General features: G+C 40.9%; 2 protein-coding genes across 5 annotated transcripts in view; both read right to left on the bottom strand.

Annotated features, from left to right (window-relative positions):
* gabra6b (gamma-aminobutyric acid type A receptor subunit alpha6b) overlaps nucleotides 1-25,240 on the bottom strand; it is a 277,852-nt gene that overhangs the window by 67,924 nt on the left and 184,688 nt on the right. The gene's annotated exons all lie outside the window — the stretch shown is intronic.
* The window catches only part of gabrg2 (gamma-aminobutyric acid type A receptor subunit gamma2), a 67,751-nt gene that overhangs the window by 4,223 nt on the left and 38,288 nt on the right, over nucleotides 1-25,240 (bottom strand). For 2 of the 4 annotated variants that reach the window (XM_074611067.1, XM_074611068.1), the window contains exons 7-9: nucleotides 8,190-8,342; nucleotides 4,921-5,126; nucleotides 2,560-2,583 (exon numbers count right to left, since the gene is read on the bottom strand). In XM_074611067.1, coding sequence (XP_074467168.1) covers nucleotides 2,560-2,583; nucleotides 4,921-5,126; nucleotides 8,190-8,342 — 383 coding nt within the window. The remainder of the gene's footprint in view (nucleotides 1-2,559; nucleotides 2,584-4,920; nucleotides 5,127-8,189; nucleotides 8,343-25,240) is intronic. The other 2 variants (XM_074611069.1, XM_074611070.1) reach the window with 1 other exon arrangement.

Genomic DNA, 25,240 nt, shown 5'->3' with positions numbered 1-25,240 from the left:
GCTGGGCAATGCCACTGCATTTATTATTCGGATTATGCTACTGCACAACATTTAAAGGTGCTCAATATGAAATTTGGAGCATTTCTATTGCCTCCACATGGCTCTCAATATGGCAACGGCTGAGCCAGCGGCTAGCAATGGCAACAGTGCTACCAGTGTTAACCTGTAAGGGGACCAGATGGGTGGGGGCTATGCTTCCGCAATGGGGTTGTTGGTCGGGACTGGGTTATGAGCTGTGAGCTAACAAGTGGGGGACTAACGTGCACTAAAAAGGCACGTGTGGCCGACATCAGTTGTTCTGAACAGTTTTTGTCTGGACCGCAGAGGGTCAGCCCTACAAAAGTCTGTCACTGAGTGACTGACTAAGTGATGAAGTTAAACAACCGGATCAAACTGTCAAACTAGGCGATCTAGTTCTATGGCTGGACCATACACGGTCCAGCCATATACTCGGTTTTGACCGATTCTTGTTTAAATGTCTTAATGCCCTGTGACTCAACAAAATGTCATCATTTGGACCTGGATGTTGTGAGCATAATGCATTCATAAGATCTGTTGTAACTGGCTTATGATGCATCATAATGCTATGCTCAGGGAGGCGCATGTGTTGGCAGATGTGCAGCACACGGCTCAACGTTTCTCCAGCCCACTCTTTCTGTCACTAAATGGGTTAAAATAAACCTCCTTTTTAGACTGTGCTCACCACTGGAGGGCACATGCCTTTTAATTGTGAAGACTCCTAAAATAGGACATCAGTGAGTCTGTGGCCCTGCCATTCTAAAGGGAGATAATTAGTATTCAAACAGACTGTTTTCCTCAGCTTTTATCTTGAAATACCATGCCACCTTTGCACAAATTGGAATTCTGGCTCTTTGGCAGATTAAATGCCCTCTTTTCCCTTCTTTGGCAGAGGTTGGTTGACCTTGCTGATAAACTAGGGTGTCAAGCTCATCATTTATAAAAGACAGTCGAGCATATTCCAAAGTTCAACTTCTAAGAATTTCACATTACTACTTTCCAGTCATTTAGGTTGTTCTTTATGACATAGTAACAATAATCTATAAATGACTGAAGCCCTCCAAATTTGTTTTACAGCATGTATTTATGCTCTGTCTTAATCAATTCTTTTTTATAATTACAACAAACATCACAAAACAGTAAATATTTTTTTTTTCAGGAATGTTTTTGGCCCCATTTTTATGCATCGACAATAGGCATGCTTGCTGCAAAAAATAAAAAAATAAATGAAAAAAAATAGGTCATTGCGGTTTTAGTTTGAAAATAACATTATCTGCTGTAAGCATGCATTCTCTAACAAGCTTAAAAATGCTTAAACTTGATTGAACTGTTCATTCCCTACAACTTCTCGTCTTGCCCAGCACTAGTGCAAAAATACCCGCAGTCCCTTTGAAAACGATACATAACCACAAACAAAACAACATACGGGTTAGTTTCAGCATTTGATGTCCTTATTTGATGGACAGTATGTTGAGGCAATGTTAGCAGAACAGGTTATGACTCGGTTCTCAAAAGGGATCGGTTGCACTGGAGGAAAGCGCAGTGGAAGCTCAAGCAGAAGGAGCACTAACAGCATCCTGCCGCCTGGCCTGGTCAAGCTGGGCTGTGCCGTGTCGGTGTTAGCAAAAAAAATAAAACAACAACAAAGAAACAACACAGTGGCATTGGCAACTTTAACTGGCTGAAAGTAGACAACCTCTCTGAGGAGACAAAAGGCGGAAACATTCAGGATCATTGCTGGAGGATCCCTTTAGTTATCAGTTGAATATTTGATGGTAAAATAAAGGTGGATTTTTCCAGCGGTACATTTAGACTAGTGTAGGCTGAAGATCTAACTGATCTGACCTTAAAAATATCCCTCCCAGTAAAATATTGATGTGGAAAAGCAGATCATCTTGTCTTGACTATGTGTGTGTGTGTTGGGTTAAATTTAGCACTTTTACTAGCTCCCACCCACCCCGGCTGTTTTTTTGAGGTGTTTAAAGATTAGCATGTGTTAATCTTCTGAATGGACCTCCAACTCTAATTAGACTTAACACAGTGCAGGGGTTGTCTGTTTCAGTCTGTTAAGGCTCTGCTGACTCTGTAGGAAGCGTCAGGTTTGAGAAGCCCAACAAACACACAGGTATAGATTTACTGGCAGGAGGAGGGAAGGAAACAGGCAGCTATTGCAGCAGCTGCTAGTTCACTGTGGTTACAACAACAACAAAGAAGTGAAACAGGACAGAGGGAGCCAGAATGAGTCCACGCTGGACCGGGACTATTACATTCCTCTGGACACTAAATTTTTTATTTTATTTTTTTAAACTACTTAAGTACGTCTTGCTGGCTGCCTCCGCACTGTGCACCGCAGAGCGCTCCTTTTAATGTTATCTCGGTACCTATTTAGTAACTGACGAGGAGTACAGTAAGAATGCAGGTAGATAAAGAGGGAACAGAGAGAGGCATATCTGCTGTAGAACAGACAGTAAAGCAGTGAGGTGCTGGGGGCCACAGAGCCAAAATGCAGCAGACACATGCAGTCAGACACAGGCAATATACCTTTGAGGAAAAGAGCCGGAGGAGCTTTTGTCCAGACAGGAAACAAAGAGAATGTGGAATTGAAAGAGAGTAACAAAAAAAACAAAGAATACATGTAAACAGAAAAACATCAATAAAAATAAAAATAAACACAAGATAATGTGTGAAAATCACTCTGTTGTCTAACTCAAAATGGAAAGATACCTTAGAGAGACATACAGTACATGTTATACGAACAATGACATGGTGGGATACGTGTATCTCACATGACTCTTACGCCAGCATCACCTTAGGAAAAATATTACAGGTGCAAAACTGGAGAGATTAAGTAAACACCATCTGTAATGCAGAGTTCAAATACTCCCTGTGATAAAAGCTGAAAATCCCTCTGCTTTTTAGGAAGCTCACGTGGAACCAAAACAGCTTTACAAGTAGTGAGAGAAACTTTTCTTTATTTACAATTCCTCGATTTCCTATTCTTTTAAACAATTCATGAATATCAAAGGAATTTCAGTGAAAGACCTCCTTTTCTTTACACACTTCCTCCTTCCCGTGTCTTGGCAAGTCATGCAGAGAACCTAGAAAAGCCCCTCTGAGATGGCAAACTGGCATTACACCTTCCACTTCATTAGTCATTCAGCCATCCACGAGAGAAGTTGGACCATGTGCAAAACCTTAGTTACAGAGGCTGAAAGTGGAGCGCCCCACTTTCCCCCAAAGTTCCAGTTCAATACTCCTGTTCACCCGAGCACAGTGTACTTACTGTAGAGGTTTAAGATTTAATATCTTTCAAGTCCAACCCCCCCGCCCCCAAAAATGCCATGACTTCAAAGATGGATTTCAGTTACCTACAACCCTTTAAAAGAAATATTGCAACTTTAAAAATGCATTAAAATTAGGACTGTCAATCGATTCAAATAGTTAATTGTGATTAATTGCAAATTAATCGCACATTTTTTATCTGTTCAAAATGTACCTTAAAGGGAGATTTGTCAAGTATTAATACTCAAATATGCTTGCTTTATGCAAACATATGTATATATTTCTTATTGGAAATTAATTAACAACACAAAACAATGACAAATATTGCCCAGAAAGCGCAAGTTTGTAGCGTTATTTAGCCTCCTTCATGACAAGCTAGTATGACATGGTTGGTACCAATGGATTCCTTAGGTTTAGTTTAGTTAGTTTAGTTCTAGTTTGATATGATACCAGTATCTTCACTCAAGCTTTAAACATGAGCCTGCTACAACCTCTGTAAGATCATCTAATGTAATGCGTTAAAACAAATTTGCGTTGATGTGTTATTATCGCGTTAACTTTGACAGCCCTAATTAAAATATAATTTGTTTCCACTAAGTAGTCATCAAGAAGTACTTTTTAACTAATTTTCATGAAAATCTTCATTTTAGTAGGGCTGCACATGAGGAATATACACGTTAATGCTGTTGAATATCGCAATAACAATACTACTTGTGATAGATACAGATATTAAAGTGTACTCAGCTCTGCCTTTCTGCTGCTTTCAGTTTGTTGCTAAAATATATCAAATTACTTGTTTAATTAAAAAAAATTAAAGGAAATTATTTTTCCAACATACTTTAATTTAACAAATTGAACTGAACACAAAGGGCACCAATAAAAAAGAAAGAAAGAATGATAATAACATTTTAAAGTGCAGTTTTCTACTCTCTTTCAATTAACGCATAAAATCCCTCAGTGCAATATTACAGTCTTTCGGGATGCGCTTATTGTGCAAGTTGACATTGATTAAAAAACGATATATTGTGCAGCCCTTATTTCTAGAACCATAAGCCATCTCTAGCTGATTATGGAGAAGTGCTAGTCTCGCCGTCGAGGGCAAACATTCTCGGCTCCGTAAGTACTTGTATATATGGTGAGAGATCATGGCCCTTCAACCGGGCTGCCATGATCTCTTGAGGGATTTAAGGCTCACATCACATGACTCCAACTCTCCTGTCATGTGACACGGCTCTAAATTACAACTGTAACAGATATGTGGCGGATTAGGGAAAGGTTGGAGCAGCACGCCTCGCTCATTGAGTAATTTGCGTGGTGGTCCCGGGGAATTGATGCTCCCTTAGGAGAGGAGTGTTTAGCTTTTTTTTTTTTCAAGGCTTAATCCCTTTACTGTATTACAGTGGGGGAGGGGCAGAGAGCTTGTGAGGAGAACTTGACATTTCACCTAAATAAAGGATACTGTAAACACTGTAAAGATATTACACAGAGGTATAGAACATAAATCAAATGTGAAATTGAACAACTTTTCTTGGTCAGAAATTGAAACGTCAAGAAAGTGTCATCTAAAATAAATAAATAAAAACAAATCGCCACTTCAATTAGTTTTAAAGAGACACTCACCGGGTTTTTCTTCTTCTTGTCCTTTTTGGCGCTCGGCTTCCTGTTGCTGACAAAGTAGTGCAGCGCGCCATACTCTATAAGGGCGGCGAAGACGAAGATGAAGCAGACGGACACAAACAGGTCCATGGCGGTCACATAGGAAACCTTTGGAAGGGATTTCCTGGCAATGGTACTCAGCGTGGTCATGGTCAGCACAGTAGTGATGCCTGGTAATGAGATCGGAGAGAACAGACAAGATGAGATCTGTGCTAAATAAAGACTATATAGAAATGTGCACGAATGAACTTTTTTGCACTTTCCACATCGAGTTGAAAGTTATGTGTCATTTTCACATTCTGCATTACCGTTTCATCTAAAACATGCCCTATAATTTTATTATATATTGTCAAAAAAATGTTATGCTGCATTTCTTATATTGTGTCTTAAAGTGTCTGTTTTTAACAGTAGTTTGCCATACTGTACATTATAATATTGAAAAAAAGCAACACAGTGATAGTTATAACATGAATACAAGCATCTTGCAGCATTTAACATGTTCTTAAATCTGTCATGAAGTTGAACGTGATGTGCATGATGCTCGAAGCTTAAAATAATTAATATGAAATGATTGCATTTGTCACCAACAGGATATTCTCTATTCTATTCTTTTGTTTGACGATAACTTACAAAATCCCCTTACAAAATTGTGACAACGGAAAGTTAAGATCAAAACAAGAAATTATTATTTTAAATTAATTAAATTAATTAATTACTTTATATACACTTCTATATATCCAAGTCTATATACTAGAATGACAAATATTGTCCAGAAACACTCACAGGTACTGCATTTAGCATAAAAAATATGCTCAAATCATAACATGGCAAACTGCAGCCCAACATGCAACAACAGCTGTCAGTGTGTCAGTGTGCTGACTTGACTATGACTTGCCCAAAACTGCGGGCATGTCTGTAAAGGGGAGACACGTGGGTACCCATAGAACCCATTTTAATTCACATATCTTGAGGTTAGAGGTCAAGGGACCCCTTTGAAAATGGCCATTACTGTTTTTCTTCGCTAAAATTTAAGTTTGGAGCGTTATTTAGTCTCCTTCATGACAAGCTAGTATGACATGGTTGTTACCAATGCGTTCCTTAGGTTTAGTTTAGGTGTAGTTTGACATGATACCAGTATATTCATACAAGCTTTAAAAACCAGAGGTCAAGGGACCCCTTTGAAAATGGACTCTATATATCTGTCTATCTATATATATATATATATAAAAGAGGATTAATGTTGACTCTTTAATTGCAAGCTCTTGCAGCTAGTCGCCCATGAGGATGGAGTGAGCAGCTGTTTTACCGTCCCCTTGATCCACACGCTTTACTGGTTTACGGTTTAGCTGCCATTGACCACCACACTGATATACAACATTGCTTTATCCACCATCTGGTAACCCCTCTCCCCTTTTACTAGCTCTGTCTGTCTCTAACGATGATGTACTGTAGATGGAGGCTGGCTGATGGGACATGATGAGGAAATGCGTTTATAAGTACACTGATACAACAGATTACCAACGGCAGCATCACAACCCCTCAAACAGCAACAAACACAAGAGTGCCTCCTTCCTTTAAATAGACCATACTTGTAAGGGAACTTGTTTTGTGTATGGGAGATGATTTATGTCTAAATTTAAAGTGCACTGAAAAACATCAGACCACGTCAAGATTAACATTGCAGTGTTGCGAGTGAATTGATATATTTCCGGACGGCATTGAAGGATTAAGAATTATGTCATCTGCATTAATCCGCTTCCTAACCACCTGGCTTCCTGTACCTCCCCGCATCATCTTTCAAAGGAAATTAAGATATTTGACTCTCGGTACAATTTCAGCAGGGAATTAATAGTGTTATTATTTCGACTGCAAATCATGTCTGGAGCTGCATAAGCAGGGGAAAAACAAAACAACCTATTTTTAGAGAGATTAATGATGGACAAAGTAACGATGATAGTGAGGTGGAATGAGGGTTTCTGCCCGCGGGGGATTGTTTTACATTCAGTTATGCTCGCTAATGATCACATCACGTCGACTTGAGGTCAGGACTTAGAGCCTTAAGGGGCCCGAAAGGAAAGCTGACTAAGGAATATGGACGTAACTGCATCACGAGTGAACTTCTGAGGATGTCCACTGGACGCCAAGGGCAAGTTCAAAAGCTGACAAATTTCCTTGAAATCCTCACTCTTTCGCCCTCGTTTTTTCTTATTGCATTCAGCGAAGAGGCCACCTGCATTCTTTTTTGTGCTGAGGCTGCATCTCTGCAACTTCCCTGCTGTATTGCATAATTAATGCCTCATTAAGGCATGCATGAAAACATATGTGCCAAGATAGGCTCCTCTAATCAAGATGGACTAGATTCCTAAGCAGCTGCCCTATCTCAGAGGGGGAAAAAGAGGAGGAGGAGGAAGGATGGTGAAGGAGAAGACAAAAAAGAAAGGAGAGAATGGCAGGAAAGAGGAAGCTTAAGCCGACTGCTTTTCAGTTGGAGGTGGTGTGTGACCACCACAGGGTTCTTGATGTGTTTCATAGCAGAGAGTAATTAAGGCTAATGAACCTCACTGGTTTAACTGCAGCATATGTGTGTTTGGGCTAGGCGGAAGGATTATAAAAATGAACCAGAGCAAAGGCACTGTTGAGGCTTCGTGAGCAGTTACAGAAGAGAGGGATATCTAAAAGAAAATAAATGTAAAATATATTTTTTTCAATTTATTACTGCTAACTGACTTTTTTATTTTTTTATTTTTTTAAAAAGGACCTATTTTGCTTATTTTCAGGTGCATACTTGTATTTTGGGTTTTGAGCTTTAATGTTCAAAAAAATGCTTTACTTTTCTCATACCGGCTGTGCTGAAGCACTTCTTTTCACCCTCTGTCCGTTGTTGTGATTGGTCAACCAAACCAAACTCTTCAAACGCTCCAGCTCCGCTCTAACTAGCTTTGTTTTAGGGTGTGCCCAACTAGGTGCTAGGCAGGTATTATGCAAATGCATTACTTAGTGACATCACCACGTTACGGAAGAAAAGGCAGGACTTCAATCAAGGCGTTTCAGGCAGTTCAAGTACAGTGTTTCTGTTGGGGAGAGTAACTCCCTTTGGCGTGAACTTTTGGCTTTGTAACAAACTTTTACATGCACAAAAAACTATATAACACACGGAAAGGGAGAAAGCACAACAACAAATAAGTCCTCTTTAAACTGATTTCTTTCTTTCTTTCTTCTTTTTTTTTTTTTACCTAATGATGTCCTGGCAGGTACTGCATCCTTATTGATCCAGAACGACACCCAGGAGAGGACAACAATCAGGGTGCATGGGATGTAGGTCTGAATAGTGAAGTAGCCCATTCTCCTGCTCAGGTCAAAGAAGACGGTCAGCACCACGTAGTCTCCTGGAGTTAGAGAGAGCAAAAATAACAGGAGAAAAAGAAAGATAGAGTCAGGACATGTGGAATGTGCGCCAAAACACAAGGGATATAAAGTTAATATGCTGATGTCGAAACATATGATAGCACATTATCTACGATCAGAGAACGCTGTCAACACAGAAAGCACCGAGTGTGGATTTAACAAACTGTTAAGTCACGGGCTGATCAATACGTAATGTTGTGTAACCAAAAATCTTCCCGGCATGTTTGCCCAAGGCAGATCTAAAATGAAACGGAGTGTTCCAGAGAGCTGGAGCCGGACTTGCTTGGATACACACACACGAACCCTCGTCTCCTGCCAGTAGTTAGCTGGACCATGAACACCAGCATCCAGCTGATGATGAGCCATCCCTGGGCTGGCTGGCCGACCCCAGCAGATGTTCGGTGTTAGGAGGTTGAGGTTAGCCGAGCCCAGATAGCACTGACCCTGACAATATGGATCATCCGGCCTGCCTGTTTAAAATGCAGGCTAAGCACAAATGCACACACCCTCTTGCACCACACAAAATGTGCAAGGAGGGTGAATTGAACCAGGACCAAACAGAAAGACAGAACAAACTAATCACACACTCGTTCCAGCAGCAGTCCTATACCAGCTTGACAATGCGGCAATGCTTGCCAATAGTTACTGTGCTCTCAAGCTGTACTACCCATGTACCTGTCTGCCTGTTTCCCTGAGTTTAATGGCAGTTCACCGCTGGCCTCCAGCTCAGTCAGTTGTCTGCTAATTGATTAACATCAGGCTGTTAACGGTGTCGGAAACCTCCCCTGGCCTCTCGCTGTGGCTTGCAACCTGCAGGGCACAAACCTACTCTCTCTCAGCCATGTATCTACAGTGTGTGTGTGTGTGTGTGTGTGTGTGTGTTTGTGTGTGTGTGTTTAAGCACCCTCTGCACACGGAGCAGTCTCTGCAGCTGGGGGATCGAACAGCTGGCTAATAATTCTCCTCATACTGCAGTTAATTGAAAAACACCCAACATCTGTGTATTTGTGTGTTAATGAGAGACAGAGAGGGAAAGAGATGAGACTGTCAGTGTTTATTATGCCTGCGAACATGTGCACTCTCTCTGTGTGTGTGTGTGTGTGTGTGTGAGTAAGTCCACGTAGTGTCTGGACAGGGACCAAGTCTTTGTGATTCATCCCACCATGCACCTCTGTTCAGCCAGCCATTGATAGCATCATTAAATAAACCAAGTGCAATAACCCCGGCAGCACAACCATAACTGTTCATATCACCATGCGTGCTTTCTGCTGATGCAGGCAGGTGCGCGGTATATTACAGTGCGCCGCCTCGGTTTTGTAGGAGTACGGGAGACACATGAAGGCTGCTCTCAGGGGTCCCGCAGCCCACTATTTTGTTTTTATTAACATTACATTAGCAGGGGCCCAAAACGGAGACCCCTGACAGCTGAGAAACTGCCGGTTAATACACTTTCCAGCTCGGTCAGCAGCACAAAGCCTCCTTCACATTTCCTCGGACTCTTAATGATAATGGGATTTCCACCGCAGGGGTGAGGTCGGCTGGTGCGAGACCCTCCTGCCGTACGCCTCTCTTCGTCTGTTCGCCAGTTTCATTAAAGGCCACAGCACTTGCCAGGAAGACACTTTGAGGAGGTTCCATTGACCGGTGCCCTCCATTCTGGCAGGCTGATGTATCTGTATCAGCCCCCTTCTGCCATTATGATTCTGTAGTAATGCATCAGTTTGTTAATGACTTCCTGATTTCACTCAAGACAAAATGGTTTCCAGTTCCCTCACTGGTTTAAGTGTCTGGCCGGGATTTCACAACATTACCGTATGGGGAGCAAATAGTTTAGTGCTCCAGATAAACAGTCCCAACACAATTAGTGGACTGTGTGAACGTGTTTTGCATGTTGTTTATTTGTACTTGATTGCCTGTTTGAGTGACTTTTAAAGTGTGGGTGTGGAGGAAGCAGTGGGGGAGCTCTTTTTCTACCACCACACCAAATTTACCGTTCTCAAATTTAACACGTTAAAGGACCAGTGTGGTTTAGTGGCATCTAGTGGTGTGGTTGCAGGTTGCAACCAACTGAACACCCCTCCTCTCACTCCTCCCTTTCCAAGCATGCAGAGAACTACGGTGGCCTTCAGGTAATGTTAAAAAGGCAAAAAACTCTCTTTAGAGCCAGTACTTGGTTTGTCTGTTTTGGGTTACTGTAGAAACATGGCAGAGCAACATGGTGGACTCTGTGAAGAGGACCCGCTCCCTGTGTAGATATGAAGGGGTCATTCTAAGCTAAAGAAAACACAATGATTCTTAGTTTCAGGTGATTATACACTAATGAAAACATAGTTATGAATATTATATTCTATTTCTGCCAATAGTTCCCTTTAAACGCTACACACTGGTGCTTTAAAGTGTCTTTAAATACGTATTAGTTACTTCTCGAAATCCACATGAACCACTCTTAGAAAAAAAAAAAAATGGATCCACTGTACAGCACTTATTTAAAAAGAAAATATGTGAAAATGGTTCGCCTTTTACTCCCGTTTATTTTTATTCTTCCAAAACAGCGGTGAAGAACATCAGGAGCAAATGCCAGCAGCTGAGCTTTCATTAAAACAGAATTATGACTGGTGTGTTAACTGCATGCCAAATTAATCAGAGCATACAAGGCCAAATTGCCTCCTAAGTTAACCGGTTGCTGACAAGCAAAGTAGCATTTAAAAGGCTATTTTTTAAACTGAGTCCGGCGCAGTGCTCACTCCACATAAAACTACATAACATTACATTACTTCCAGTGAACTTCATGGAGAACAATGAGGGCAAAACAGCATCAGCGATTGGTCTTAACCAAATATTCTTTGGTCTAGCTCAGCTAAAAACACAAAAACACAAAATCCTTCAGCATATTGGCAAGTCGTTGGTAACCGGTACCGACAACATTATTGTCATTTCACCAGTCTCTCCTCTGCTCCACTCTGTGTATATGTGGAGAGGCTAAGCCCCGCACTCAGTGAAACACAAGGAAATTAAGGATTGTGTGAAATTTTAGCAGATTTCTTCATTCATAATGAATATAGGGGAAACACTGCACCGCCAATGTTGTATTTTCAATATTAAAGAGGATTTATTATACTCATTTTCAGGTTCCAACTTGTATTTTGGGTTCTACTACAACATATTTACATGCTTTAATGATAAAAAAACGCTTTATTTCAACCGAACCAAGCTCTCTGGCTCCACTCTAGCTCAGTTCTAACTAGCTTTCTTTCAGGGCATGCCAAACTAGCCGCTAGGCAGGTATTATGCAAATGTGTTACTTGGTGACATCACCACCTAATGGAAGAAAAGGCAGGACTTCAAGCGAGGCGTTTCAGGCAGTTCAGGAGCAGTGTTTCTGTGGGGGAGATTGATTCCCTTTGGCGTGGACTTTTGGGCTTTGTAACTTTACAGACTTTTTACATGCACAAACAACTATATAACACTAAAGGAAAGGGAAAAGCACAAAATAATTGGTCCTCTTTAATATTATCCCAATGAAAGCAGTTTATGGAGCTGTCCCTCCATGTCTCCTCTCCGGATCAGATCAACGTTAACCACCATTATTGACAATAGTGTTTCCCTTCGCCTCAACACTATGCCTTGTTGTCATGTAGTAACTCCGCAGGCTTAAATCCTCCAAACACACAACTAATTTTGCACGTTCTTGCTGTTTGTTTAATTAGAGAAAAAAAAGTTGAACCTGATTGTTATTGCTTCAGATTCAACTTATAAGTTTCCTCTACTTCCTTACATTTGTACATTTTGTTCAAGTTAATGTGCCGTATAAGCAAGGTAGATGGCGGTTCACACGTGTACGCACGCATCGACGCCGTGTGTGTGGGATGAAAGGTCCCTATTTATTCTCATTTCAAGACTGCCGCAGAGATATCAAAGCATCCGAGCCTTCGTGCCTGCGTTCCTCCTAATGGGAGCCCTCAAACTAACCTTAGCTAGATCTCCAACATCTGTCAACGGCAGCAGAGGAGGGCGTGTTCACAAGAGTGTTAACGCTCGATCTTCACAGAAAGCGCTCTTCCTCAAGGCACTAAGGTCAAATTTACCTTCTGTGGATCAACAATGAATATAAAGAAGCTGTCAAACATGATGGTATGATCTCACAGCTTTCAGCATTTATCCGACAACGCCCACATCCCCTGTGATCCCGCAGGAAGCTTCAGTTATAATCATCAACTCAACTTCATGTGCTAATTTCTCGAGTAATGAGAACAAACTCAGAGTTCAGATCTCCGTTAAGGCCTCTTTTCTTAGCTTCTTTCTTTTTAAAATTCCTAAAAGTTTAAATTTCTCCAATCCTATCATCTTATCGCTATAATTACATCACTATTAATTCAATTCGCTTCCCTTTTGGTTTATAATTCATGAATGAAAAATGCTGATGACAGCTGTGTGAAAACAGCTCAAAACTATTGTTTGCATTAAGACGTGGTTTGAAGTATTTTTATTAGGATCACACATCTCCTCGGCAAAAGCGATTTAATACAAGCTGATGTAATCTACAAAAAAAGCAATAAAAGCTTGGCAGGGATGATCATTCATCAGAATTGTGTTACTTTGTTGTTAAAAGCCGCAGAGACAACACACTCGACAGAATTTAGACACACACAGCAGGTGTGGGAGAAAAATAAATAAATCATTCTTCCAGTATGAGCCTTCTACCGTGGTGGAAATACACACACACAAAAATGGATGTTTTATTATTATTATTAGAATACAGAAATTGCTGCAACATTCTGTATTTGATGGGAAAGTATTGCGAGAAGGAATGTGGCTGTATACATTATTGCAGAATAGCTACAGGGGAGTTCATGGGAATGAAACATGGTAATTCAGGATTGCTGACCAGTAGAAAAAAACAACAACTGTCACATGAGAATATCATTGCGCTGGCAGCCAGGCTGTAAATTGTAAATTGTGGATATGGATGGGCAGGAGAGACCCGAGGCACATGCTGGCCATCCGATGAAGGGAGACGAGCCAGACACATTGCGGAGCTGCTGACAGGCTGTCTTACCGAGCTCCTCTCCTGTCAAGGGTCAACCAAATCAGAGGTGACAGCGGATGCTCTTGTGCATGTGTGTGTGTGTGTTGGTGAGAACGACAGGAGCTTTGCTAATGACCAGGGTTATGCCAATGGCTGGTTGCCAGGGTCAACAATACTTACAGAGAATGTTAACTCACCACTTTCTGTGACATGACCAGGGGCGATATGCCAGCGATTAACTAGTTTCTATATGGCTTTGCATTTTGCCTCCGCAGGCTACCGCAGCAGCTATTCCCGCTCGACAGCGGGTGGCGAGATGATGTCACGGCAAAAGAGGCACAGCGTCGTCATGGCGAGTAACCGCGGGAAACGCAGCAGCATGATTAAACACTAGACAGGAGTCTGCGGAGTTTGATTGCCTTGTTGTTAACATTGTGTTGAATGTGACAGAGACAGATGATTATCCCTCTCAGACACACTAATGGCTCTCAAATTATTGAGAGCAGGGATGTTTATAGGATTTATGACAGGTAGTAAGAAGCTGCCAAGACACTTTCCCTTACTATCATTTGAAGAGTTTAGTAGGAAGTGGAAAAGTTAAAAAAGCAGGTTTAAAGTCCAGTGAAGGATTTTTTTTAGATGATTTCTAAGGCTGAACCAAATGCTTCGAAGCTTCGACCGTTACCATGGTAATCGACCCCAGAATCAGTATTCGAATGCTTCCTTTTTTTTTTTTTAAATATATAAGTATGTAATAATAATGTTTAAATCCCAAAATAGCCCGTGAAATAAGGAATAATTCCACAACATTATTCATTATTAAGTATTATTAGTTATTCTCAGACAGATATAGCTGTTTGTGTGTAGAGGTGCGTGTGTGTACAGTAGTGTGGCAGCAGCACTGTCCCGAAGCTTTGAATATTTCTCACCGAAGCTTCAAAGCCCAAAAAAATGTTATTCGGGACAGCCCTAATGATTTCATGGTCATGTATTATTACACCCACACACATTCCCCCAACCCATTTTGTCACACAGAAACCAACCAGTATGTCTACATTGGGATACTACCCCGACTAGGTCAGCTGTACAGATGTTGACACTATAACTACAGGACCCCAACTTGGGTAAAAATTGTAAAAAACAGTTGTAGTTAAGTTTTAATTGCGATTTAGTTGTGTGTATTATTCATAGACTGTATATAAGAAGTGGACGTAGTGACCACACGTCACCCATTGATTTGTGGACTGCCGTTTTGAAACCTTGAGTTTGGCATTTTGCCTGTCGCCGTCTTCGTTTTTGGCCATCACATCTCGTCTTTTTGCAACCAGAAGTGACACGAGAGGGCGGAGCTAAGACCAACCGAACGCTGAATAAGACATTTTTAGGCGACCAACATTACAATTAACTTTCATGAACTGAAAACACACTGTGAAAGGGTTAAAGTTGTAAGACGAAAACACGGACAACGCCGTGGTAGCAACCTGTCAATCACAAAGTAGCCACGCCCTAAAACATGCCCTGCTTTATGGTCTATTTGACTCTAATTGGGACCATAATTTACTGAATGAACATCATGCTGTATTGAAGAAGACTTGAAACTACTGATTGAGACCCAAACAAATTTGTAATCAATCTAATCACCATAAAGCATTTTACCCACAGACGATGGGACAGTTCCTCCTCCGCGGTCGAGCTTCTGTTTACCATCTAAAAAAATACTGGTGTTGCATCTTATTTCAGGCCACAAGACAAACACCTTGTTTATTTTCGTGTCCTCACCTAAACTGAAATGTTGAGACAACTCCATTAGTGAGCTTATTTCCACCCCGTCATATAATTAAAAACAAGGCCAACACATTCACAGGCCGCTTCTCTCTCTCAGCCTGTTATCCGTGTTCCAGCTTCCCTTGTCTAAAAATGGCTTCATTATTTCTTATTCACACACCGAGGAGAGATGCGATTCACATTCATTACGTAAGCTCCAAGTTCTAAAATTCAACTCTCACTCTCCCTTTTCTCCCCGTGGTTAATACATCACCTCTTCTTATTTTCTGTTCTAACTATTTTGTCCGACTTGTTCTCACTGAACAGTCACAAACGACACCGATGGAAAGACTTATTTTTGTCTCTCGCGCTTCATTAAAAAGGTGAGATGAGCTGAAATTCAAAATAAATATAGCTTATTTTGGAAAAGTAAACGCGAGGAGAGGAGAATGTGATGCTGTGACGGAAAACTACAGATGAGCAGACAACAGAAAAAGCTTTCCAGAGGCCTCTTGGTGTGGTGATCTGCTTAGCTATGATTTGTGGGTGTGTGCTTGAGAAAGAAAATCCATTATAAAAGAAAATAGAATGGACAACCTAAAAACACAGATAGACAGACAGATGACTTGATATGTTAAGACAAGCAATCAGAAGGAGATGGATGGACAGTATTTGCAATTGTTCTCAGTAATATCTTGCACTCTATGAATATCTTTTTCAGTGATTCAACTACACCCATTTTTACATTTTAGCGTTCTGCTCTACACACCTGGTGCAGAATACTGACCAGACAAAAATAAAGCCCTCAGCAAAAAATGAGTGTTGCAGCATGAGCAGCAATTTGTTTGCAATAAATAGAAGAAGCACTGAGTAGTGAGCTTTAGTTGTGGCCGAAAAAGCCTGCAGAGCATCGAACAGAAAATCGAAGGGCAAGGATGTCCCAGCGCTGGCCATATTTTTCTTTTTACAACCGAGTAACGATCATGTGCAAAAACACCACAGCAGTAACAGTTTATCATCTAAGATGCTTTTGAAAAAAAAAACGCACAAGTACCTCCCACATGTTCCTTTATGAGTCCAATGAGTCCATTGAGCAGTGAACATTAAAGTCACTTTGCATTGCTGTTTTACGTATATCAGATTGAGTCGGATAAATACAGGTTTTGCACAACGTATACCAAAGGAAATCAATAACACTTACTATATCTCATGTGAATGTAATTTCTACTTTAAAGCTGCAGTCGGTAACTTTGAGCAAAGTAATGCATGAGACCGCTAATCTGTGAAAAAAAAAAAAATCATGTTCCTCTGCCTCCTCCTGTGCATTTGCAAGATTCTACCGAAAACAACCAATCAGAGCCGAGCAGTCTCCACAGCAGCTGTCAATCACTGCTCACGAAACTCGTTAATTCCAATCAAACGGTCAAACTAGGAAGCGCTGATCAAATACGAATCAAGATACTGTTATAATAATGCCTATTTCTCTCCTCAAATGTTTTCAGAATCATCTTGTAGTGTACTTTCTAGCTGTAAAATGAGAAAGTTTGCCATGTTGAAAACCTTTGAGCCAAAACCATTCACCGCCCACCGGCTGGAACAAACTTCCTCATTTAAAGACCCTGACACACCAAGCAGACAGTTGGCAATCAGACAGTTTGGGGCTGCCAGTGAGTGTCCGTGGGCCTAGTTTTTACGGTGTGTCCCGCGCCGTCAGCTCTAGTCTGACCGTGTTGGAGTTTTTTGTCCGATTCAGCATGTTCAGCCCGTCGGTGAGAGAAATCCCTCTGATTGGCTATTCAGCTTAAACGAATCAGTGCACGTGAAGAGAAACGGAAGTGAGGAAAGAAAGCCAACAAGCAAAGTCAAGAGGAAAAACTCAGACGGCTCATCTCATTTTGCATCTTCATCTCATTTTATAGTTCCAATACACAGATATTTTCACGACAACATCTGGAATGAAGCTAAGTGGTGAGTGAAAGTGGCGTGAAAATTGTCGTCAGACGCCGCTTTGTTTCATGCACGTATCATAACAACGGCTTGTATATCCACAGTCCTCGGTCTTCCGGTTTCCCTTTTTGAATGACAAATACAGACTACGCAACCGGCTGGTAGCTCTGATTGGTTGTTTCCCTCGGTGCTGTGAAATCTTGGAGATGCCATTATAGGAGCAGGAGGACAAAGAGGATTTTTTTTTTTTTTCCACAGATTATCTGTCTCATGCACTACTGCCAGGAAATAGTGACTGTTTCATAAAAATAACTTTTTTAATCATATTTGCTCAAAGTTACTGACTTCAGCTTTAATGAATCATAAATGCTGTCATATTAAAAAAAAAAGCAAAACTCACTATTAAGACTAAGATATCTTTGGGATGATTTTTCAGTCCTAATGGCACAGTTTATTGGTCTTTACAATAGCAACAATGCAATTTAAATCTAAATTTGACGGCTGAGCTCAGACAAACACTGTATAAGCCAAGACAATCAGCCCCCACTTCATTGCCAATGGCTTAGTGCTATTACAGATTACAGTTTTTGGATCCCTGGTTTTAAGCTTTGAAATCTAATTAATCATATTCAACACGCTGAATGAATGGCCCAAAACTACAGCGCTGATTTATGCCCGTGCACACTCAGACTAAGTAGCATTTTCTTTTAAGTACCTCAATAATCACAAAGCTTTGCCAAAACGGCACTCCCAGAAAAAAACCGTGGGTACACTTAAAGAAATTGGTATTTTCAGTGCAGTAAGCCTTATAAGCAAACATGCTCCTTGTGATTACCTGAATACATGATCCCAGCTATCCAGCATTAATATTAACAATGCATCCCCTCATAAGGATTCATGGACAGTTTCACTGAAGGTAACACATTTCTAAGGCCAAGCTTAGATGACTTGAAATTTAATTTCACTCTAGCCTTTGACATGTATTAGCATAATAAGCATGGATGCTCTTTTCAAAGCTTAGCAAGGGAATATCATATGACCCATATGACATGTAAATATGGATTGACAATAAAAAATGTAATCTGTATGAAGTGCTTCCAGTATTCACGTGATGTGCTTTTGGCCTACGCTGCTCAATTCTGAGATGTATCCTCGTATGCCACGTATTAACCCACCCGACACAAGATGTTCCTCAACTCGCTCCTTATTCCTTACGGCTAATTACTTTGAAACCTTGGGTTGCAGAATATTACGGGAGGCCAATAAGCCGAGCGAGACGAGTTTCTAGGAGGGCAAACTTTACAACTATTTATTGAGCAATGAGGGCTCGGCCCGGGAACAATTGCTCCACAGAGTCGCATCAACTTTGAATGCTTTTAGCCTCCGAACCAGCTCCGTCTGTCTCAACAGGGTACCGAGAAGAGACTGTTAAAAGTCATTTTGCATGCGCATGCAGATCTCAGCATGTACAGTACACGTACGTACTCCATTTAGGCTGTAGTTAGAGCTGCTGCAATGCGAGATTTCTAAAATCCCTCATTCTGCAAATTTCTCTGAGAAAACAGAGCCCTCTTGTTCCACTTTACCATAACAGAAATACTTTCTAAGAGCTACACACTACAGTATATACTCTTGCTGTTCAGGTACTTGTGTATTGCAGCTATCTTACAGTATGACTAATGCTTCTAGGTTTATACTATCTCTGCTTCAGTAGTGGAATATAACTGAGTATATCAAATACATAGCCTACTTAAGTACAATCTTGAGGCAGAAAATAGTGAAAAATGACTACCACAATTTCCCAGAGCCCAATGTGACAAATCCACATGGCTTATCTTGTCTTTAAATGCTTTAACAAAAACAAAAACAACCTAGTCATATATGTATTATAAAATAATCACTATTTATTATACTGTTATTAAAACTAGGGTTTGTAGTGCTGTTCAAATATTTGTTTTGAAATTCTCATTACATCCCGACAGCAATAAATAAATCAAATGTTCTTTAAGTTCATAATAATAATTGTGGGGGAGTGGCTTTGTATGGAGGCCTGAAGCGACGGACTGTCAATGTTGCCGACTTGGCGACTTTCTCGACAGATTTAGGGACTTTTGGAGCTACAGTAGTGCTGATTGGAAAAGAGTTGGCAACACTGGGCTCGTTTTTTTGGTTGAATCATTTTTTAAAATCTAGTCTACTTGAAATTGTTAAGATTGCAGGGAAGGTGGTTGGCAAGCCACAAAGGCAGCTCTGTGATATATTTGATAGAGCGGTACTCAGGAAGGCCAGACAGATATCTGTAGACGCTTCACACCCACTAAACTCTGAGGTTTGAGCTGCTCCCGTCTGGCCGTCGATTCAGGGCCCCCGAGGGTGAGCCGGAACATACAGTATATAAGAGGTCTTTTATTCCCCATGCCATACAGGTATTGGATGCAAAATGACTGCAATAACCTATCCCCACCTGCTGCTGCTGTTTCCTGACCATTTGCACAATTGTATGTCTGTTGCTGTATGTATTGTAACAGTGCGGAGTGTTTTGCTGACTGTATGTTTTAATGTTTTATTGTCCTTGTGATATGCTGTGTCATGTTTTTTATTTATCGTGTATGTCCTAGAGAAGCCAAAGACAAATTCCCACTAAAGTGGACAATAAAGTCAAAGTAAAGTAAAGTAAAGTACTCTTGCTTGTTTCTCAATATTACCTACCTGACCTTTAAAGAACATATCCTAATAAAAGTAGGTACATAAAGAGAGAAGGTTGTTGAATCCACATACCAATACTGCACTACTGCAAATTGTGGTAGTGGAAACAATATGATCAGAAGTTGTAGTAAGATAAGTATAGCAATAACAGTAAAGGTAGCTGTATAGTCCCAGCAGGAGCAGTAATAATGGTCCAAGCATCCAATAGAACATTCCATCATAAATTACAGTGTATGTGGACTATATCCCTTCCCTTCACCTTCACACTTACAAAGCCTCTCACTCAAAATCCAAGACCAACCCCCTCAACCTTCACACTGTTACAGTGAGGATGATGTTTCAGAGTGACAGCTGCACCAGCTTTATTCAAGAAGGACACAAACGGCATCTCCAACAGCTTTGACCTGTTTTGGTATTGGCTGAACATCCTCTTTTTTTTCTCTCTCTCTCTCACCGTCTCTTCTTTTTTTTTTTTTTTTATCCTTGCATCTCTCCGCCCCATGACCTCCATCATTGCCTACCGGCGTCTCAACCGGAAAAAAAACAGGAACCAACAACAACAACCTCACTTATTTACCTCCTCCTCCTCTTTCTCTCTCTCTCTCTCTCTCTCTCTCTCTCTCTCTCTTGCAAATTAGATGACTTTAATTTTGTAGTCAATGTATTCCAGTGTCCTAGTTTATCGCTCTGAAACTCACGCTGCAACTACAGTCGGAAGGTTTGGTGTCATTGAAGTGGATGAAAAAATATATACGTCATGAGGACGGTTCTATTGACATATCACTGTACGACTGAAGTATAAGTTGCAGGAGTGGAGCAGTGGGCTGCCTTCAACATTATTCTATTTCTCGACCTTCACTCACCGTCTTCAATCCATATCCCTGTGTGCTTTCATGGCATGTCCTCCAAAGAGGAACAAACATCTATACAGAGCACTGACAATCTAACATAAAGACAAAAATAAAATCTCTAAATCTGCGCTCCTCTGCCGTTGCACCACGCAGGCACTCTTTTATATGCAGGTGGTGGTCTACGGGGAGGAAAACAAGAGCCTTATTTTCCCGAAGCAATCTCTTCTCCTATGGCCTATCACCAGTCTCTGTTTTCAGGTTTTAATTACTAGCTTATTAGACTGTCAACTGTGAAAGGCAGAGAGAGAGAGAGAGAGCGAGGGAGAAGGGGGAGGTTGTAAAAAGCAGGGCACAGGAATACACGGGCCGCAATATAAAAATCATCTCTTTTTGCGAGACCGAGCAGGGAAGAAGGGAGACGGGGTGGGGGGGGAGCGGAGGAGTGTATAGCGCAGACACTTGTAAATGTGAATGCTGTTAGTGTATGGGGCGGGTTAGGATGTGTGTGTGTGTGTGTGTGTGTGTGTGTGTGGAGGATGTGAGAGGGGATGGGGAGGAGTGTAAATTGGTATTTAACTCCACAAAAGGAGGATTCTGGCTGAGTCAGAGCATTTTGCCTCCCACTCCTGCCCATCACAACTATCACCCAGAAGCAAGAGGGAGAACGCACAGAGAGAGGGAGAGAGAGAGAGAGACAGGGGGATGAAGGGAGGAAGAGATTAGAGGGAGCAGCTATTATAGCAACAGAGTCGCACCGCAGCTAATGGATTGTTTCAGCGCTTCTTAACCTTTTTCCTTCAGCAAAGATGGAGTGATCGTCATCTGATGAAACAAAATGTATCATCATATTTATCACTGTGATTAAATTACTGTTTTCATATACAGCATAAAAAGGCATTGGTTTCTGCACCTATTGTGTAGTATTTGCAATCACATGTCTGATTTAATACTTTCTTAAAATAATTTTTAACAAACATATTAAGACACTTCTCCAGTCTAGGTAAAGAGCTTATATTGATAAGACGTGAAAGCTAATTGGTTGTTCCATTGCTCACTATCGCCATTTTGGACTGAAAGTGACTACTGTATATCTAAGGACGTCAGTAATACGTCCACCTACAAATTGCTGTACAAAAATTATAAAAAAATTCTATTCTACTGTCATAATTTTAATGTCTTTCGTCTTTTTGCTTCTATACTCTTTGGAGTAGTTGAATTTCACCCGCTATACTTTATCATTCACAACAGAAATACTTGACATAAACATGAAAAGAAACAACCATGAAGTAATATTTAAACATTTCCCTGCTCTACATGCGTCTGCATATTCTTCAGTCTCATATTGCATCTCCTTTTTATATATTTTTGTGAATTATTCTGAGAATGAAGTGTTACTCATCAAGACAACGCATGCATTGGAAAGTGGAATAATTTCGCACAATAGCTTGCACAAGTGTTATATTTGATCAGGGATGCAATGTCTCAGTAACAATAAAAAAAACTATTGGCATTTTGGTTTTTATTGCTTTTTGTCTCCCTCCATCTTTTCTTGATTAAACCCGGCAGGTGGTGACGGGCGTCCTCGCCTCGGTGTCATCATTTTGTTTCCACGGATTTTATAACATTTTCCCTTTAATTTTCTTTGGATTTCTGCTCTCACACTCGTACGTGGCGTGCCCGCTACCACACCACCGCTGAGGGGGTTTCACAAACCTCCTGATGCCAAGACAATATTGTCACATGTCTGTTCCACATCTCTTTTAAGTGGATTTGCTTAAAGGAACAGCTTTTGGGTTTGGCAGGGCGATAGTAACACAACACAGCCTTGATGAAACCCAACTAATCATTACAGACTCCTGACACAGAACTAAAATGTTATCTAAGGACCCAATGGCAATGCTTTCCTTCTTTATTTTCTTCAAAGTAGAGCTGTCGATCGATTCAAATATCTAATCGTTAATTAATCGCATCACTGTCTATAATTGATCACAAATTAATCACACATTTTTTATCTGTTCAAAATGTACCTTAAAGGGAGATTTTAGTATTTAATACTTTTATCAACATGGGAGTGGACTATATATATATTTATTATTGGAAATCAATTAACAACACAAAACAATGACAAATATTGTCCAGAAACCCTCACAGGTACTGCATTTAGCATAAAAAATATGCTCAAATCATAACATGGCAAACTGCAGCCCAACAGGCAACAACAGCTGTCAGTGTGTCAGTGTGCTGACTTGACTATGACTTGCCCAAAACTGCCTGTGATTATCATAAAGTGGGCATGTCGTTAAAGGGGAGACTCGTGGGTACCGATAGAACCCATTTTTTATTCCCATATCTTGAGGTCAGAGGTCAAGGGACCCCTTTGAAAATGGCCATGCCAAATTTTTGCCAACATTTACCGCAACTTTGGAGCGTTATTTAACCTCCTTCATGACAAGCAAGTATTACATAGTTGGTACCAATGGATTCATATGATACCAGTATTTTCACTCTAGCTTTAAAACTGAGCCCGCTACAACCTCAAAAATCGAAAGTTGCGTTAATGCGTTAAAGAAATTAGTGCCGTTAAAATGAATTGACGTTAACGGATAACTTAACATGTTAATTTTGACAGCCATAACCCACATGTGATATCAGAAAGATGAAATTTGTTTTGCTGCAGAACTGTATCTATGTGTGAGAGTGTGTTTGTGTAGCTGAAGATTAAATCATGGTCTAGGTCCCCATTTGCAGCCCGAGGGGGCCTAAAGATAGAGCAACGATGCACTCTGCCACGCTATAAGGGGAATCCTTTGGCGTGTCAGAGAGTGACTGTGCTGACATGAGTGTGTTTATATATATATATACCATGCGCATGGGCGTTCATGTGTTTGTTTGGCCGACCGTCTTCCTCTCGCCGGGCCACTTCCTCTCAACCACAATGCCTCCAGATTCGCCCCATCAAAGAATCATCTGCAAACTGTGGAGCTCTGTAATCGGGAGAGGGCCACTGATGTGTCCCTGGGCTTTCTCCACTCAAACTGAATCACACAGGCGGGCGCACAGAGACAACAGGGCTGCACGGCACGGCTTTTGGAAGGTCACTCTAAGAATAGCTTTCAATACATAAAAAAAACGACTCGGATGCAGTGGAGAGCACACACTGAAATGTGCATGCAGGCAAATGGACACATAGGAACATGCATTAATTCATGGACACAGGGCGCAGACCCAGAGCACTCTGTACGCCGTCCAAACACAGATACTGTACGTACCACTGGCCGATGCACATGGCGTACATTTGTGCTCAGCTAAAAGGAGAGCAATTAAGCATCTCATGTCCTGCTTAAACCATCTCACGATTCACTGCTGAGAAAAGTGAGGCTAGTAGCACAACAAGAAAGAAAGACAGCAAATGGCATTGATTCCCTTTATGCTCAACAGGAAGGGCTTCTTGGCAAATCTAAGCGATGCTTTTTTGTTAAGCTCATTTGTTCCACTAATGTGCTGGGAAGATGGTTAACGGCCTCCGAGAGATCCCCGTGGTAGTGTTTGATAGTTCATGTTAATGCACTACACATGGCTACATTAATCAGTGGCTTTAGACAAAATGACTAATCACCAATTTTCCTGATAAAACAAATGACTCATTCATCTTGGTTCTCCCTGTAACAATATATCGTATTTTAACCTCCGCTCCATCAATCAAACACCTGCACCTGTGATGTACTAATGAAACCGCACTGCTGTTGTTGGATGCAAATTTGGTGGCCATTGATGTTTTTTGGTGCTATAAATAAAAAAAATATTAGTTTTGTCAAGCTCCGACAGTGTGTTAGTAAATTCAAGTCACTATATTTATCACACAGTGCATATATTACTTCCCAAGTCACACTACAGTGACTACAGTTATTGACTACAGTCAATAAAATTCAGTAAATAAAAAGATATTTGCCGTATACAATTGTTTTGTAAATATATAAATGTCAATTAGATGGTAATCTGCATGGTAAATGTGAAAAAGACTGATATAATAATCATTAGCTTATCAATTTGACCCAGACAGACATCATTACTTCACTACACTACAGTCAAAGCTAGAAAAGTGAACCCCATTTCTAGTTTTCTGATTATTTGCTTGTAAAAAAAAAAAATACCAATAATCCAATTGGAGTACAAGGTTTTATATTGTTGCTTATAGAAACTGAGACCCCAAAATATAGCCTCAGATACAGTAAATCCTCATGTTTGGACACACTTGGCCTCTGTGAACTGGTGTAAACCGGCAAGATGAATTCTGTTCTGTGATTTTCTTTTACAGGACCAATAAAATGACACATCTACCACCCTTTCTATTTTATTGCCATCACCCCCCTCTCCTCCTCTTCCTCCTGCTTTCTCTTTCTTTTCTGTCTGTCCTTGTCTGCACTATGATGTTCATCTCTGAACCCCAGCTTGGCAGATGGGTGAGAACATAGCTCCCAGCACAAAGCTTAACCCGGCCACTGAGGGGTTAATTTAACAGCAACGTTAGCGGTGTATCTACCGCCTTGGCTGTCCTACCTTTCAAAATCCTCTGTATCTCTTCTAG

This window comes from Sebastes fasciatus, chromosome 16 (assembly GCF_043250625.1).
Source record: "Sebastes fasciatus isolate fSebFas1 chromosome 16, fSebFas1.pri, whole genome shotgun sequence".
In the NCBI taxonomy this organism is placed as follows: Eukaryota; Metazoa; Chordata; class Actinopteri; order Perciformes; family Sebastidae; genus Sebastes; species Sebastes fasciatus.
This window is presented reverse-complemented; position numbering and strand designations above follow the sequence as displayed.